This window comes from Lycorma delicatula, chromosome 2 (assembly GCF_047948215.1).
Source record: "Lycorma delicatula isolate Av1 chromosome 2, ASM4794821v1, whole genome shotgun sequence".
Lineage (NCBI taxonomy): Eukaryota > Metazoa > Arthropoda > Insecta > Hemiptera > Fulgoridae > Lycorma > Lycorma delicatula.
Window position 1 is genome coordinate 162,701,247 of NC_134456.1, and position 19,821 is coordinate 162,721,067.

Here is a 19,821-nt window from a genome sequence, read left to right on the forward strand (position 1 = left end):
ATAAAAGTAGATGAATTAAAATGTATTTTTTATGCTGAATCTTAAAATGAAATCAATTTTTTTCATCACCCTCAGATTTTTAAATTATTGAGAAACTTCTTAAATAATAGAATACAAAAATAATAATAATTACAATTAAAATTCCTACTTTTATTTTGCAGGCATTTATGTTTATCTTAATTCCTTTTTTCTTATTTTCCATTTGTCTTCAGTGAAGTCTTCTCTTTTTATCATTCAGCAGCAGTCACTCATTATAGATTCATCCCATCTGCCATGATAACGTTCCATCTGCAATATATCTTGGTGGAACCTTTCTCCTTGTTCGTCGCTGATGTCACACAAGTTTAAAGGAAAAAATCCAAATGAGAATGTAAAAAATGAATTTCAATGACATTCTGCAGCCTAAGTTTTTGTAGTTCACTAAGAGTTCATTTATAAGCTGATCATGATTTTTTGTTTTCAAGAAAATCAGTAACAACATTTTTGAATGATTTCTATGCTGCCACTTCTTGAGGATTCAGTTTGTTGTCAAATATATTTTCACGAATTAATTTTCTTATTTGTGGCCCGATGAATATTTCCTCTTTTGATCTGGCTTCACTTAATTGTGAAAAAACCTCACTTAAATGTTTAAAGTCACCTCCATCTTTATCTAATGTTTATACAAAATTCATCAGGCCTACTTTTATGTGTAGAGGTGGTAAAATAATACAATCTGTTTTGACAAGGGGAATATTGACAATATTTTCCATTCCTGGGATAAACTAATTTCTTTTTGGCCAGTCTTTAACTGCATAATGTTTATCTGTAGCCCAACTATTCCACACACATATATTTTGTAAAGCCGCTCTGGGGACCAAGAAGAAGCCCATCACTTTCAGATCAGCAATGATTTGCCATGTTCATCATACTTAGTAGCTTTTAAAATTTTTGACATACTTCTCTATGTTTCTTTCATTCCTGCAGCATGTGCTACCGGTATAGAAGAAAAGTTATTCAAGCTATGCAATAATAGTGCCCGTAAGCTTCTTTCTGATGAATCTATGCACAAACGCCAATCATGAACAACATATTCAATGTCCAATTCAGACATCTCCCTAACGTCATGGCAGGAACAAATTAAACTATCTCTTCTAAAGTATTTCAGTAAATTTTTGTTTCGATTTCTATATACTGAAATTTTAGTTTTGTTGTTTAATAAATTCCATTCTTTAGGACATGAACTAGGAATTTTGTATGTTGTTTCAACAAATACAAGTCACGAATTAGGTCGCTCAGTTCTGCTTGTGTGATGAGGGGAGGTTAGGTATTTGATTCTTCTGGAATGTAATTAATATCTATTGAACTAGAGGATTCATTGGTTGAGCCTTCTGGGAAATCAGAAATTTCTTTCCAAGAAGTTGGAGCAATCGGAATCAGTAAATCAACACCATGAAGTACTGATCTTATAGCTGAACGAACATTTGGGTATGCAATACTGCTTTTATTATTTGTTAAGCAAAAATAGCAGTCATCATAATTGTTAGTAAGCTGTCACCAAATCATAGGTATGCCAAAACGCAAATGCTCTTTTTTTCCTTTTAACCACTGTGTTAGTTTAATGTAGCACTTGATACATGCTATATGTGGACCCCAGGATTTATCTCGGTCTCCCAAGGGACAGTCAAAATAATGTCTGTAAACAGTTTTCAGCAGATTTGATAGTGGTTTTTATTAACTTTTGGTGGCGAATTCTCCGCAAAAGTAACAAAAAATATTTGGAGAATTTTTACAAAACCGATTTTTATTTATTGTAAAATTCAAAATGTTTTAATGAAAGAAAGTAAACTGAAATACTACAAAAATACTTAATTATAAAAATAATTAAGTTTTAATTTGTTAATACTTAATTACTCAAAATTCTTCATAAAATTGTTTCCCATGGAGTGCAATAAAACACAAACACACATACACACACACACACACAACTTAACAAATCTTGATGTTCAATAAAATAATACCAAAATTTGTTCTGTCATAAAAATCTTTCACTACATCTATAGCATTACTTATAAACAATTTTGTTGATTGTTAGAAACAATCTTTGTAATATATATATATGTATGATAAAACCACTACCACAATTAAAGAATACCAAGAGTATACCAAGTATCTAGTCATACCAAGAGCTACAACATGAAGAAAATTTCATCATGTTGAATTGCTCATTATCTGACTCTCTGACTTTTCTATACATGTCTGGCTTGGCATGAAATGACAGCATTCAACTGTTATGTATCAAATACGGTTCTACAGCATGCATTGCAATATAAATCAGATGTGAGCAAACATACAGAGATTCTAACTTATTTGTATTGTTCGTTCCAAGAATAATGGAATAAATAAATTTAAGGTGTTTTGTAACTTAAGAATGTTACGTGATGGTTTGTTTCAAAATAGATATTCAGATTCAGCATACAAATTATTATATAGAACTCCCTGTTCGGTTCCAAATTTTATGTTGACCAGTGTAATTAATTTTTTTTTTAAATTAAAGTATTATTAGCCTGTATGCAATTTTGTTGTTTATTTCTGTTTTCCATAAGAACTACAGGAAGTTTAAACAGATTTCTAGTTCTCTTGCATAAGTTTTTTATATGTTTCTTGTATAGGAGGCATTTTATCAAAAAATAAAATTTTACGAAGAAAACTTCAAGTAAATAAAATTTTCAAAATCTTATATGAGAGATGGTTTTTTTTCTCTTTTTTTATGACTGAATTTTCTTTCTTTGTACTAGACAAAAACTGACAACTGAAAAACACTGGAACAACTGTGAAAAACTTATCCAATAGATAATCTCAATAGAGATCTACAATTATGTAGAAACAAAATTTACATCTTATTATGTTTGAGGTCTTAACAATATATACTATCTTTCATCAGGAAAGAAGTAGACAAAGAAGATAATCGACCAAGGTACTGCTTATGTTCAGGATAATTTATTCAGGATTCTTCTTAACAATAAATTGTAAGCCTTTCATTAAAAGATATTTTAAAGATTGTAATTAAGTAAAACTTTCTTTATCGTTTACAGAAGATGGTGGTAAATTGGCATTCTTATATTTGATGTTAGGTAATGGAATGACTGATAATGAATTGCGAGATGAAACAATGACTATTATAATTGGTGGTCAAGAAACTACAGCTACTGAATTGAGTTTTGCACTTTTATTAATCGCCATGCATCCAGATGTACAAGAATTGGTATGTATTATTTTAATAATTTAAATATAAACAGTTAAGAAATTTTATTTTAATTAAGACTGCTTTTGTCATTTATAGTGATAAAAATAATAATTTCTGTGGATCAATATGCTCAATTTTAAATCATCTAAATAAAAAGAAACACTATTTTCTTTTACATTTTAATTTTTTATGTTTATTTTGAAATTATGGTTTTGATTATGGTGTAACCTCCAGAAAAAAATAAAGGCATCATTAGTGTTGAATTTTAACAACTTCATAGATATGATTTTTTTTTTAATTTTAATTAATGTAACAAAAATAAGTTGCAGAAAGCACTACATAGATTTATTTATCAATAACAAATTAATTGATTAATGATAATACAATTATAATATAATCAATGGTACAAAAAAACCAGGTTTATCCATCATATATACTGCAGGTAATATTTTTTCCAAGCAATATTTATGTTGTTCATACATTACATGTAGACTAAAAATAAAATAAAATAGAAATAACCCATAGCCTTACCAAACATTCCCTTAAGCCATTAAGAACATTCCTTTAAGCCAAGAAGAACAGAAATGGATCAATGAAAATATTAATAAGATTACCAACTTACAAATTCTGTAAATAAAGTAATGAGACTAGTTTTTTTGGCAGCCAAAGTAAACATACAATTATATGAACAGCTGATTTATATTCAGTATTAATATTTTTAGTCTATTGTTACCACATGAGAGTAAACAAACTTTTTGTGAAACAGGTTTTTGTTGAGCATTACAAAAATGAGTGATATTAATTATATACAATATTGTGCAATCAAGTTTTGTGTTAAACTCTGTGAGAACGCTACTGAAAATGGCGTATGGAGATGATGCTCTGTCATGAGCCCAATTTTCAACGTGGTTTAAAACGTGTGTTCAAATGGCCAGGAATCAGTTGCGAACGATCCACGCTCTGGAAGACCATTAATGTCAAAAAGTGATGACAATGTTGAACAAATCTTGATATGATATGGCTTGATAATCTTGACTTGATATGGTAAGACCAGCGATTAACTGTCAGCATAATTGCAGAACAATTGAATTTGAACCATACCACTGTCCATCAAATTTTTACAAATGAATTGGACATGAAAAAAGTTTGTGCAAAATTGGTCCCAAAAAACCTCAATGTTGAACAGAAAAACAACAATGTGGGAGTGTGCCGTGATCTTTTTGGATGAATTGAACTAATCCTGATTTTCTAAAACTAATATTATTACTAAAGATGAATCTTGTATGTTTGAGTACGACCCAGAAACAAAATGCCACAGCAAGGAGTGGCACACTTCAAACTCCCCACATCCTAAAAAAGCAAAACTGAGCAAATCAAAAATCAAAACCATGCTAATTTGTTTCTTTGACAGTAATGACATTGTCCATAAGGAGTTTTTGCCTACAGGACAGACTGTAAATCAATATGTTTACTGAGAAATTCTTGAAAGACTGCGGAAAAAAGTTGCCTGCATGAGAACAGCCACCAAACTGGATGCTGCATCCCGACAATGAACCTTGTCACACTGCACTCACAATTAATAATTTTTTGGCAAAGAAAAACATTACTGTAGTTCCTCAACCACCTTATTCACCTGACTTGAGTCCCTGCGACTTAAAAAAAACACCAAAGGACACCATTTTCGAACAGTAGAAAACATTAAAAAAATGTAACTGAACATCTGAATGATATTTCAGTTTCTGAGTTCCAACACTGCTGTGAAGAATGGGGAAACCATTTGAAGCATTGCGTGGCTTCCCAAGGGAACTATTTCAAAGGTGTTAGAGTCGATGTATAATTGGACTGTAAATAAAAATTTTTTTCTGAACCATACTCATTAGTTTATTTATAAACCTCGTATATCTGCAACAACAAAAATAAATAAAAAATCCATTACTTCCCGATCATTAAAGTTAACACCAGAACCTGTTTCTAATTAACTACCCTAACTATCTATAAACCTGGAGAATTCTACAAAAAGCATCAGTTTATTATATACTTCCTGACTACATTTCATCATATGATGTACAAAAAGATGTAAAATTCTTTCTTGTTTTCCTAATACTAAATATTACCTATATTTCCGAAGAAGATTCTCTGGCACGCTGATACAAGCATTATTTTCTCTGCAAATCCTCTTCTAGTGGTCAAATAAAAAATAACACAGTATGTACCCTCTCAGCCTACATGAAATATTATAAATAATTCTTATTTTTCCTAACCAGTGATTTTTCATGGGAACAAATGTGTTAAAAAATCCTCTATGACCATCTACTTTTTAAGTTATCTCTAAAATAAATAATGGAGTTATGTGACTGATAAACTTACTAACAAGTTTATTGTTTTACCTCCCCTGTCATGCATCTATAGTTTCATGTTATAATGTCCTAGCAACTATTCTATCATTCTACCTTTTCTTTGAAAATATACTTTCTTGAAGAGCCTTCTAATCAATCAGCGCACATCTTAATAAATCATTTAGTATTTTTCTAATCAATTTTTTCTTTAGAGAAAAGAATCTTATACAATAAGATTCTTTATGGGCAAAGGCTAATACGTAATTAGTATTAGCCTTTGCCCATTAAATAAAATTCTTCTATATCTAGTAAAATATTTAGTTAGGATTAATGACTAAATTATTAAAAACTTTTTAATTTTTCATTGTTCTTTTTTGAACAGGTTCATGAAGAGCTAGATTATATATTTGGTAATGATAAGTATACAGAACCAGGCCTATATGATCTTAATAAATTAGAATATTTAGAACGGGTTATAAAAGAGACTATGAGATTATTTCCAGCATTACCAGCTATTGGTAGACAATTAGAAGAGGACGTAAAAGTGGGCGATTTTGTAGTTCCTAAAGGTAAATTTTACTTTTTTTTATCATAGAATATTTATATTAAAATAATAATAACAATAAAATCTAAGTTTTATTTAAGAATTTTAAAAATGAAATGGACTGGCATTGACTTTTTATAAACTAAATATACATATTCAAATAATAACTGAACTAACTTATAATTGATTAATTATTGTTATTAAAATAATTGCACAAGTTGTAACTCAACTTATGTAATTTACAGGTGTATAGCAAGTAAGCATGTTAGCTTAGGAACATGTAAGTTTCTTTGAGTGAGAATATTTTACATTAACTACTTACAGACAAATACTTCTTACAAATCAAACCTGACTCATATTTGAACAAAAAATATATAAATAAAAATAAAAAAATAATAAAAATAAAATAAAAATTCTATAATTTAAAAACCATCCTCCTGATGACTTTTCTATTAGTAAAAATCCTGTTGCCTCCAACTTATTGATTCATATTTTGATCATATAAGTAGCATTTACATAATATTTCCATTTAAGAATGAAATGTAAATGAAACACCCAACGTTACTTGCTAGCTGTCTCATAATTATCATTACATCAAACCATTAATGCAAAAGCATACTGTATAACAGTTTACTGTAATTACCATAGGGTTAAATTTGATACAATTATCTGCATTAGAACAAGCTTTTACTTTCTATAATATTTTAAGGAGGAATTATACTTTCTATGGTATTTTTCTATAGAATGAGGAATTTGATAATGAAATCTAACAGTATATTCTTTAATAGGGATTATAAGGCAATACAACCTTTTATGAATAAAAATGTTAAGATTTTCATGAATCTTTCTTTCTATTATAAATAAAATATGTGACTGAAATAAATTTATACACAGTAAACAAGAAAACTAAGTTTTAAAAATACATTGAATTGCACGAGAATGACCATTAACTCCATTAACAAGTATTCAGTAGGGTACATTATGAATGAATGATCAAATAAAGTAATTTAAAAAATTTAATTAATTATGACTTAGTATAATTGATTTTATTAAAAAAGTCTCTTTAACTCACTTCTCCATACTGTCATAATAATTTTTTTGCTCAGTTCATAATGGATGTTTCGTTTGGAGTTTACAAAAATGCAATGTTTAAATATGCTGAGTATTTCATCTTACTTTGTATAGATTATATACATTCATTCTGCCAGTTTTACACTTATCATATAAAATATTAATGTTTACTATTATAAAGTTGCGGTTTAAAAAAATACTGGCTCTCTTGAGCTGAAGTTAATAAAAGATTGAAACATATTAGAAAAAATAATTTTAATTTGCAATAAATAATACCATAAAATTTTACGCATCTTGTTATTTATTTGTAAAAGCCATGAAAGAGATTTTCCTGTTAAAGCCAGGAAAATTACACAACTTTGGCTACTGATGTCTTTGCTTTTGATAGACTACTTCATAGAAGGATGGTTAAATGGAACATTAAGGTAAGTAAGCTAGTAAGTAAATTAATTAATTAGTAAATAAGATAAGTAGGTAGTACAAAATTATAAATAAAAAAATAATTCTACTCTTTGAGTAAAATTCTTTGATACGAGACAGATGGTTACTTTATCTCCCCACTACCTTGAGCAATTGCTACCACAACTGAATAACATCAATGACATTCAGAAATCATCATTCAAAATTTCATAAATATAAATTAATCCAGTCTGAAGATATCAAGTAAAATGATAATTGACAAAAAAATTAGGCTTATCATTCCCCTGTGCAGCAAATTATATAAATCAAAACATAGTTACAATTATAACTTTGACATAACAGTATAACTTCTAATTGTATAATATTACGTTACCTAAGATCTCTTTTTTATGGGTAGGGGTGAATTACAATGAAATTTTATTGTAATATTATTACTAAAAGTTTATTAATTAAAGTTTTAATAATATGAAAAGTTTAAACAAATCAAGAAACATTTTAAATTTCAGGAAATCAATATTTTAAAAATTTTATAGACTGCCCTGCCTCAAATATTGTCCTCAAAGTATTTTTTTGGGTCACTTGCACTACTACTACTATGTCTAGGAAGTTGTTAAAAAAATGTAAATAAAAAGATAGCTTTTTTTATATTTTGGGGAAGGAGGAATTTTGGGGCAAATTTTTTTAAAGAACAGTAAGATAAGCACGCACTACTGAGCTTAATATAAAGTGGGGTTATGTTTGCAAAATTTTGATACAATTGACCCTAAAAAAGTATTTATTCCCCTGCAGATATTGTCCCCAAAATTGTATCAACAAATTATCCCATATACACTAATCTCTGTACCAAATTTCATCAAAATCAGTTTATCCAGTTAAAAGTTATTGAGCTTCAAAAATGTTAACACGCTTACATATATACATTATCCCCAACATTTTTTTTTTTTTATTTTATTTTTTTTTTTTTTTTGGGTCATGAAATGTCAAGAGAAGCAGAAAAAACCTAATCCCCATTTATTGACTGATTACTGTACTTTCCTTCTTGCAGCATATCTCCAGAGTTTTGATCCCAATAAAGTGAAAATAATATACAAGTAATTCTATGAACCTTTAAAATTTACTCCTACTTATAAAAATCAAATTGAACTATTTTTTTGCTATAATTGTTCTTCTGCTTCCAAAATTATACCAGAAAATTACCCCATATACACGAATCTCTGAACCAAATTTTAACAAAATCGATTTATCCAGTAAAACGTTATTAAACTTCTAACATGATCCATGCCTATGTATGGATATTTAAATCAATAAATACTTTTATTAATTCCTACCTTTCTATTACTGTTGGAATTTATGCATTTGAACTTTTCTCTTCAAATAATTGTATTTAGGATATATATATTTAGGAACATAAAAATAATAGAATGAACTCGCTGGAGTATATGGATGAACTTTCATCCATATTCAAAATTAAAACGTATTAAATATTCATTTACTTAATTATTTCTTTTGCAATCTGTTTTTCCACTTTCTCTATGTTGAAAATCAAAAGGATATCAATTCTTTTGGGGAAATGTTTTTTTTTCCAATTGTTCATAAAATAAATATATAGCTTTTAAAGGTTTCAATTATTTAGATTTTTGTAAGTTTCACATTTTATAATTCATTAGCAGGTGAAATATGCATCAAATCTACATATCTCTTCTGGCCTTGAAACTTCAACAGCTACATTAAAATTTAGTTATAGAGCACATTTTCTATTTCTAGACAAAATATTTTTTTCTTTTATTTATTTACATTTTAATTTGATTCATAACTAATTCATATTTTTGTTAAGTATTCAAATTTTCAGCTTTGAAAGCTCTTAGTTAAAGATGTACAAAGGTGTAAAAAAAAGGTATTACAATTTGGTAAAAACCACTGTGTTCATATTAATAAAAACAATCCAAGTAATGTTTCATTCTTGTTGTTTCAGGTACTGATATAGGTATATTTATATATGAAACACATCGTGATCCAGATCACTGGAAAGATCCTGGTAAATTTAACCCGGATAATTTTCTTCCAGAAAATTGTCGAACAAGACATCCATATTCATATATGCCATTTTCAGCAGGTTTAAGAAATTGTATAGGACAAAAATATGGTATGTTACAAATGAAGACTGTTTTATCTACACTTTTGCGACGATATAATATACAACCAGGGCCTGAACATAGTACCGTAGATAAAATTGATGTAATAATGACAACCACATTAAAATCTAAGAAAGGATTTAATGTGATATTTAATCTAAGATAATCGTATTATGGTATATACATTTAATAATTAAATAATAATTTATACATTGTATTTATTTATTTATTTATTTATTCTATAAGCATAATTTTATTGTAATAAAATTTTATTTCATTTTTACACTTTAATAAAACATTTTTTTGAAAAAAAGAAAATCAATGAAATTATTTGTTTTTATTACCATAAATATGAAAAATATTAAATCCATCAAGATAGGTTCTAGCTTTAAACTCCTAAAATTCTGAACAAGATGTAGTAGTCATTACACCACAACTGCAGTGAAGATCAACTTAACAAAATTTTTATTAGTGAAGTGGACTTTGGTGGATTTATGGAAATGCAACAATTTCCCATTCAGTTTAGATGCGGAAAGCTCAGGGAAAAAGGTTCAGTGAAATATTTGGCACAACAAATTTGATCAAGTGAATATTGTTAATTTTGAATATTACTAAATTATTAAATCTCTGTCACATATATTCTTGTACAAATAAATTGTAGTTCTGATCAGTACACAAAAATCCATTATATAGATCAAATAAATATTAATTAAATTATAAATATAAAATTAAATTATCGGATAAAAAATGAATGTGTTTTAAGTCTATTAATTATTTAAATACAGACATGAAATAATGTTAAGGTAAATAAATATATTGATTATAAAAAATTACTATAAAATAATTCACAATCAGAAGCAGATATTAATAGTTATTTTTTTTTATTTTTTTTTTTTTTGCCTTCAGTCATTTGACTGGTTTGATGCAGCTCTCCAAGATTCCCTATCTAGTGCTAGTCGTTTCATTTCAGTATACCCTCTACATCCTACATCCCCAACAATTTGTTTTACATACTCCAAACGTGGCCTGCCTACACAATTTTTCCCTTCTACCTGTCCTTCCAAAATTAAAGCGACTATTCCAGGATGCCTTAATATGTGGCCTATAAGTCTGTCTCTTCTTTTAACTATATTTTTCCAAATGCTTCTTTCTTCATCTATTTGCCGCAATACCTCTTCATTTGTCACTTTATCCACCCATCTAATTTTTAACATTCTCCTATAGCACCACATTTCAAAAGCTTCTAATCTTTTCTTCTCAGATACTCCGATTGTCCAAGTTTCACTTCCATATAAAGCGACACTCCAAACATACACTTTCAAAAATCATTTCCTGACATTTAAATTAATTTTTGATGTAAACAAATTATATTTCTTACTGAAGGCTCGTTTAGCTTGTGCTATTCGGCATTTTATATCGCTCCTGCTTCGTCCATCTTTAGTAATTTTACTTCCCAAATAACAAAATTCTTTTACCTCCATAATCTTTTCTCCTCCTATTTTCACATTCAGTGGTCCATCTTTGTTATTTCTACTACATTTCATTACTTTTGTTTTGTTCTTGTTTATTTTCATGCGATAGTTCTTGCGTAGGACTTCATCTATGCCGTTCATTGTTTCTTCTAAATCCTTTTTACTCTCGGCTAGAATTACTATATCATCAGCAAATCGTAGCATCTTTATCTTTTCACCTTGTACTGTTACTCCGAATTAAATTGTTCTTTAACATCATTAACTGCTAGTTCCATGTAAAGATTAAAAAGTAACGGAGATAGGGAACATCCTTGTCGGACTCCCTTTCTTATTAGGACTTCTTTCTTATGTTCTTCAATTGTTATTGTTGCTGTTTGGTTCCTGTACATGTTAGCAATTGTTCGTACAACTGTATGTACATACATATGTATATATGTACGTATGAATGTATCTCACATACTCAAAAATGATTAGCTGTAGTATGTTGAAATTTTATATTTAGGAATGTTGTAACATCTAGTTGTGCACCTCCACTTTTGATTACATTAGACTGAAACAAAAGTGTCCAAAAAAGCCCGTAATCCAAAAAAATTTGAATTTTGGACTTTTTCTTAACTGCAGTAATAACCCCTTATTAAGAGCTTTTCAATTATATATCATAAGTCCTACTTATTTTCAGTGATTCCAGAGTTATAGCCAAATAAAATTCTTATTAACAAAATATTTGAATCTTACAAGGTTAGGGCACATCGGTTTAAATCAGACCATCTCTTTTTTTTAATTTTTTTTTAACTTGTTTTGTAATTTAAATGTATTGTTTTAATAATTATTAACCTGGGATTGTAAAAAAGGTTTTACAGTAAATAATAATTCAATAATAATAATAAAAATAAAAAAAATTTGAAAAAATATCAGAAGTTATTAGTGAAATAAAATTGTATGTACTTTTAAAAATGTGTATATGTAATTTAATAGGCATTATTACATATGTGTATATGTAAATATTTGGTGAAACAACTGATTATTTAATATTTATTGAAAATCAATATTTAGAATCGTATTGTTTTTGGATTTTCTAGTTTAATTTCTGCTTAATTTTATTTAATTATTCTGAAATTTTTGTTTAATTTTATCAGCATTAAATTTAACTACAGAGTGATTGAAAAATAAACCCTCAAAAAAACTATATATACTCTGAGGCATATGTGCCTGATCTTTAATAAATTGCAAAAAATTGTTATCTTTTAGTTTATCACTCCAATGACATGGCAATAAATGTGTAAATGTAATTTAATACATGTACCAGGAAGTCATCTGGTGTCCACATCAGATTTTTTAATAATAGTTTTATTTAAAAATTCATTAACAGAGTAATTTTGTTTCCATAAAAGAAAAACTTTTAATTTTACTTTAAATAAATCGGTGGGAAAAGTTTTCAAATTACAATTTATTAAAAATGACAATGGATACATAATAAAGCCTTTTCTCAACAAAGCTCCAGCTCATGCATTACAACTTATCCATAGATTCTTGGCAAATTACAGGATCAAATGACTTAAGCATGCTTCTTACTCATTAGACGTGGATTGCTGAAATTATTGGCTCTTTCCTTATATATTATTGGCTCTTCCTTATATTGACTCTTATAACTCTGCTTAAAGGAAAGAGAATTGAAGACGGAGAAGAGATGTAAGAGGACTTATAAAAGTCTCAATAAAAATAACTTTGAAAGATACTTACAGTAATGAAAACATTGCTTGAATAATTGTCTCACATCAGAAGGGGCTCACTTTCAACGATCATTGATTTAAATAGGTAAAGTATTATTGTTTTTACGAGCCAAAGTCAGATATACTTTGAGCACAACTCATACTAATCACTTCAATAAATACTATATGAAACTGCTACTTTTCTCAAGTTTTTTTTTTATATGTTTATTGTAATTTGTTGCGACTTATGTTGGTTGTCGGCATACATCTAGACAGTAATTTTTCTTTTTTTTTAATCTTTGGGACTACCGTTAGGTATTGCTTCAGAGAATGAGATGAATGATTTGTAGCATGTGTGAAAATGCCATGCCTGACCAGGATTTGAACCTGGGACCTCGGGATGAAAGGCCGAGACGCTACCACTTGTGCCACAGAGGCCAGCTAAGACAGTAATCTACCACACATGATAAAATGCATCATGTATCAAATACATAAAATGCATGCTCCTCATTCAACATTTTCTGCAATTCTTGTTTTCAAATATTAACACACACACTAAACATTGCTTATAATTCTAGAATTAAAAGTCTTAAGGTTCAATGATCATTATGGTCATTCCTCCCACCCATCCTACCCAGTACTTTGAAAATCTTTATCCAGAAACACATACATAATATTATTGTAGTGAGGAGGTACTCCTTGTTGATAAAATAACATTTCTGCCTATGATTTGGGATATTTCACATAATTAGAGCACAATTTTTATTCTAAACGTTATCTTTCTTTTCTATACTATTTGGAAAATTCTCCAAAACACAAATTATCTGCATCCTGTTCAATATGTGCATAAATATGTGCTGAAAATAGTTTTAAATAGCAACTTCTGAATTACTTTGTTGTGATTTTTTATATTTAATGTATTTACCTTAGCATTCATTGTTCGTATTAAATAATTAGCAAGGACTTTAAACACATTCAAATTTTATCCTATTATTTAATTTTAAGAGTATAATTTATGTATTTTTATGTTCTGATCAGAATAAAATATTTATAGATTTTTCTATTTAATTGTTCTTCAGTGTTCTATCCTTTCAGAAACACTTTAATCGAGGTACATTCATTAATGTGAAAAGCTCATACATTAAGTGCTAGTTTTCAAGATTTTGCTACTTGAAGCAAAAGGAAGGTGGTTATCAAACACAGGGTTCTTTAACATTTCATGTATCATAAGATGCGAATCACCTGTTACATTTATATGGAAGAAATAAGGTCCCATACCGAACAAGAAGTCTAGCATTGCTAAGTTTTTCTTAATACATATATGAGAATTTTCATCAGATTGACAAGCACAAGTAGTCATTGAACATCTGTACAAAATAAATAATAAATTCCTCACAAAATTCCACCCTTTGGTCAAAATAATTTTCACAAAGTGTATGAAGTAACTCAATTGGCTGATAAAACAACTTTAAATTGGTTTAAAACTTAAACTTTTGGAATTACATTATGAGTATTTCTAGCCAAATGAAAATCTTGCTTTTACCTTTGATAACTCTTTACCAACATCTCTGTAACAAATTGTTTACTGATGTGAAGTACATGTAATGCCTTCAGAATTTTCAAATTTTATCTTCAGCTTATACAAATGGTGACAGTTAAATGGTTAGAAGTGGAATGTTAGAAGATAGAATGTTTTGGAACCTTTTTCACCTTTCAGTCCCTGAAATGCTTTGAAGATATACGTATGTATGGAAGAAAAAAATGGAATTTTATATTTGGTTGATAGATTTCATTATTGTAATCGCTGCTGCCTCATACACATGCACAATTTAGTAATAAATACTTCTACATTCCTTATTCCTTTACTGATGAAGAAAACACTGGAAAATAAAGGATAGAAAATTGAAAAAAAATTCAGCAGCTGTCCAACATAAAGAAAAAGAGACCTGCACTCTCCAGTATGATGCCCTTTTCAGGGTTTTGCAGGACTTGAGGTTGTAAATAATTACAACCAACAAACATGGAGACTAAGATTATAAAGAAGAATAAAGAAACAAAAGAAACAGGCAGCATGACAAAAACCAAGTTAGCACATCCTATACCACCAGAAGAAGGATTTACAAAACCCAGATTCCCCTTTCTTTCTTCATGTTAAAAACAAACAAGCAACTGCCTTCAGCCACCATATATGCAGCTCTCTACAAAGGGAGTACATTACGTTCTCCACAAACTAGTGCTCCTCCAGGCATTTCTTGCTAGACAGAAAGGTACTTTTACAGAAAAATCTTCAGAAAACAGACTGAAGGGGAATTGTTTCAGAAGAAGCATTCAAAAATTTTGCAACTTCCAACAAATGACCCCAGTTAAAATTTATCATACTCACTGTTTAAAAAGGATTGGAACATAATCGCAGATTCTGTCAACTTAAAACCAACATAAACTTAATCTATACTCTTCACTAAAATTAAATATCTGCCATTTAATAAGAAAGATCCAACAGCAAGGGTAATGTGTAATTATCCCCATTTCTACTGAAAATATTTTTTTGAATGGAGGTTGGGGATGGCCGTTTTACCCTGTTCTGAACACTTTGTGGTCAATATCAAAACACTGATGATGCTATGGATGTGGAGTTTTCACTGAAGTTTTCCAATTCAAATCTATATTGAAATCATGTGTAAGATGATTATTATCATGCCATTTAAAAAAGTGGTTGGATTCAAATGGTTCAATCCAATATTTAAAAAAAATTGCATTTAATATAGCAGATCCAAGATGGCCGATAATAATTTCAAATACAACTCAGAATACTTTCTTGGATACAATAATCAGCTACATTTATTCTGGTAATGTACTCACATTTTCTATAATTAAGCCATTTTCAGACATTGTATATAGACAAATTACTTCTATATTTTTGGGAAATTATTTTTTTTATAATTTTTGATGAAAGATTTTTTATTGATATTTTAGCTTAAAGAAACGTTAGAACAGAAGAATAAAAATCACTTTTATGCTGAAATAATACGTGATGTGAAATAATAGAAAAATATAAAAAAGCTTGTAAAATGTTAATTAGTAGTACAATAGTAAATAAAACAACTTAAAAATATATTTATGTACGTGCATATCGTAAATGTTTTTGCATACATTTAATATTGAAAATTAACAAACACACAGTACAAGAAGCCTCCATACCGCTATAGAAATATATGTTGCAGACGTAGTAGACGTAGTATATATTATGAGCATTAATATAAATTTGTATTTACAAATTATTTGTTGAGTGGATCTGTGTATTCACCACCATCATGAATGCACAATGATATATACTTCCATGTCCTCCTTAACGTGTTGTAAATCACCTCCAAAGTTGTGATTTGAAAGTCTCTCTCTATACTGTTGTGTAATTTTTTATTTCATTCATATCGACGATAAGATACGCTGTATGTAATTAATATCTATGATCCAGTTGTGGGTATAGTAAGGTCAGAATTCATGAAGGTCATTGTATTGGGGCTGGGGATGGTAGAAATTGAAGTATGGATAGTGTGATCATCCACCAAAAAATAAATCTCCTTTGATTTAATAACATGGTGTCACCCTTTGATGTTTAGGAACACTGTTCTTGGCTATCCTTTTTCTGTCTTTACCTACATAGTTATACCATTGAGATACAACAGGATATATGATAAACTAAATGACCAAATTGTTCCTCTTCTCTTTTAGTCTAAATATATATACACCGGTTTCCACAGGATCTTGAGGTTTTGACATCTGGGAACCCAAAAGACCAGATGGAAATTTTCTAGATGATAATGTTTGTATGTACATGTATCTGTTTGGTGTTGGCCTCTAATTCACCTCATATTTCAGAAACTACTGCACCAATTTTGACCAAACTGTATCAGATTCTTCTATATATGGGGCACTGATGCCATTAAATTTTTAACTTAAAAGGTCAAGGAGGTAAGCCTATAGAGCAAGCTCACCCTCAGTATTTTGAAATTTTGCCTAATTAAGGTCATATTTTTCTTAGGCAAATTTGTTAAGAATTAAAAAATAGCAATATTTGCAAAATCAGACCCCCACCCCAAAAAATGTTGTTATAGTCATCTGTTATGTTGTGATGTCACAGGTGAGCGGTAGAATTAAATAAATGATTAATATTTAAAGTGTAAAATAGTAACTCGATCTGGCTGGATCTTGAACTTGAACACCCACCCGATTGACTCGGTACCTGATGTGTTAAGCCTCGCGGCTACACCAATCTACTGACCGTACAAGCAAAATTTATTCTATGTAAGTTGTTAAGTTACATTAGTTTAGTTAGTGCTGACCGTTGCTGATAGAACCGCCATACACGCGTGAATTAAATATGGTTATGTGCACATGCTTTAGTTAGAATCATTGAACCCATCGGGTTGGTCTAGTGGTTAACACGTCTTCCCAAATCAGCTGATTTGGAAAGTCGAGAGTTACAGCGTTCAAGTCCTAGTAAAGCCAGTTATTTTTACACGGATTTGAATACTAGATCGTGGATACCGGTATTCTTTGGTGGTTGGGTTTCAATTAACCACACATCTCAGGAATGGTCGAACTGAGAATGTACAAGACTACACTTCATTTACACTCATACATATCATCCTCATTCATCCTCTGAAGAATTATCTAAACGGTAGTTACCGGAGGCTAAACAGGATAAAGAGAGTTAGAATTAAATAAACGAAAAAATATTATATATAAGTAAAATGATAAATACTTTAAATTGAGTTATGTGCATATCTGGTATATTTGTGAGTAAGCTGTGCATCAGAAACAGCCCACAGTTGTAGGACTTACCCTGTTGAAAGTTCTACAACTGCATTGTAAGCTTCTATATATATATATATATATATATATATATATATATATATATATATATAGTTTTCTTTCTATTCTCCTCAAATTTTGTTGTTTGTTACGCTATTGGTTCAGGGTATTTATTTCATAAACTCTATACAAAACTTTTATAAATTGAATTTTTTCTTTAAAAGTGGTATAATCTTGAATGTAAATAGTTGTTTGTTCTTGTAAAAACTTCTTTGGTCTGAACGATTCGAGAATTTACATCGTTCTTTTACCTTCAATCATATCAGATAAGGCTCCTCAAATTAATATAAGTAAATTGCTTTATTTGGGTCAGTCGTTATTGTTAGCAATTGGACCACTATTTCATGTGTCATTATCAAATAATCATTCATTTAATACTGGTGAATAATTTTATTCATGAAATTTTAAAGAATTGTCTAGATGTTCAAAACAGCAAAATTGAAGGAATTAATAAATTGTGTTTATGTGTGCGTTTGTGTATATATAAATGTGTGTAACATATATATATATATATATATATATATATATATAAACTTAACTTTATAATAATTTTTTTTTAATATATATTATATATATACATAAAACATTCCTGGAAAAAGTATCTAGAATATTAAACAGAAAAGTATGGTGATCATGTTAAAAATTGTTTTTTTTTTTTTTTTGCAAGATCTGTGTTTTAAGGTCCAGCTAGTTCATCTTTCATTTTCTTTTTTTCATTTTGGCCCCCAGAACCATCGTAAGGTATTATTTCAAAGGATGAATGAGGATGATATGTATGAATGTAAATGAAGTGAACTGAAATCCAAACACTAAAGAATATCGATGCTGTAATATTCAAATCTACTAGATCATTATGACCAACCCAGGTGGTTTGGTCTAGTGGTGAACGCGTCTTCCCAAATCAGCTGGTTTGGAAGTCAAGAGTTCCAGCGTTCAGGTCCTAGTAAAGCCAATTATTTTTACATGGATTTGAATACTAGATCGTGGATACCGGTGTTCTTTGGTGGTTGGGTTTCAATTAACCACACATCTCAGGAATGGTCGAACTGAGAATGGACAAGACTACACTTCATTTACACTCATACACATCATCCTCATTCATCCTCTGAAGTATTATCTGAACGGTAGTTACCGGAGGCTAAACAGGAAAAAGAAAAAGAAAAGATCATCTGGACAAAAAAACATGTAACTGCATAGGTATGCACATACATGTTATAATAGTAATATAATAAGTAATATATTAGTTATATAATAATATAATAGTAATAGTAATATCGCACTGCTTTTGGCCTATCTCAGTACTGAACAAAATGATTTTCTTCAAATTTGGTTCATATATTTTTCTGTATATGGCGCACTGATAATATTAATTTTTTTATTTTTAATTTCTTAAGGTGAATTATCACATAAAAACCAATTTCAATCTTTTTCAGGGAATTTTTTTCATCTATTCAAAGTTTATGAAAAATTTTATTAAAGAAAATTTGTTACGTACAATGCATATATAAATAAACCAAAAAAAAATTAATTTTGAAAAATCACACCCCCTCAAATCAAAAGTGAAATTTATTCTTTTGTTCTTTTACACTAACTCCCTTAGATTAATTTTTTTAAAGAACTTTTTTTTAAATTATGGACCACGAATTTAAAATGCAGAAAAGGTTTTTTTTAATGTTTCTTTTCTTATTTTAGTCTTTATTAAAGGGGGTATTAGATTAACAGAAAACTTTACTTAAGTACATTTGAGAAGCTTAACCTACATATGAATGAATGTTACATATAGTTAAAATTTTATTAAATAATTATATAAAGATAATAATTAATACAAGATATTAATAATTGTTACATATAACATTAATTACATATTATTAATAGTGTAAAAAAAAGCTGTGCAAGATATTGTATGACTTGACTGGTGATTAATAATTTATGTAATAAATTATCTCTTGGTAACAAGAGTAAACCATCGTGCATCGAACTTCGGCACAAACATAACCCGATCCATTACCACTAGCCGTTAGCAGCATATCAGGCCTTGG

General features: G+C 29.0%; 2 protein-coding genes across 11 annotated transcripts in view; one reads left to right on the forward strand and one right to left on the reverse strand.

The window, feature by feature from the left end:
* LOC142319812 (cytochrome P450 4C1-like) overlaps nucleotides 1-9,895 on the forward strand; it is a 45,104-nt gene extending 35,209 nt beyond the window's left edge. Inside the window, 3 exon segments of the mRNA XM_075357491.1 lie at nucleotides 3,075-3,244; nucleotides 5,945-6,131; nucleotides 9,570-9,895. Of these exon segments, the coding sequence (XP_075213606.1) occupies nucleotides 3,075-3,244; nucleotides 5,945-6,131; nucleotides 9,570-9,895 (683 nt within the window).
* LOC142319376 (uncharacterized) overlaps nucleotides 1-19,821 on the reverse strand; it is a 226,504-nt gene that overhangs the window by 43,213 nt on the left and 163,470 nt on the right. The window lies entirely within an intron of this gene.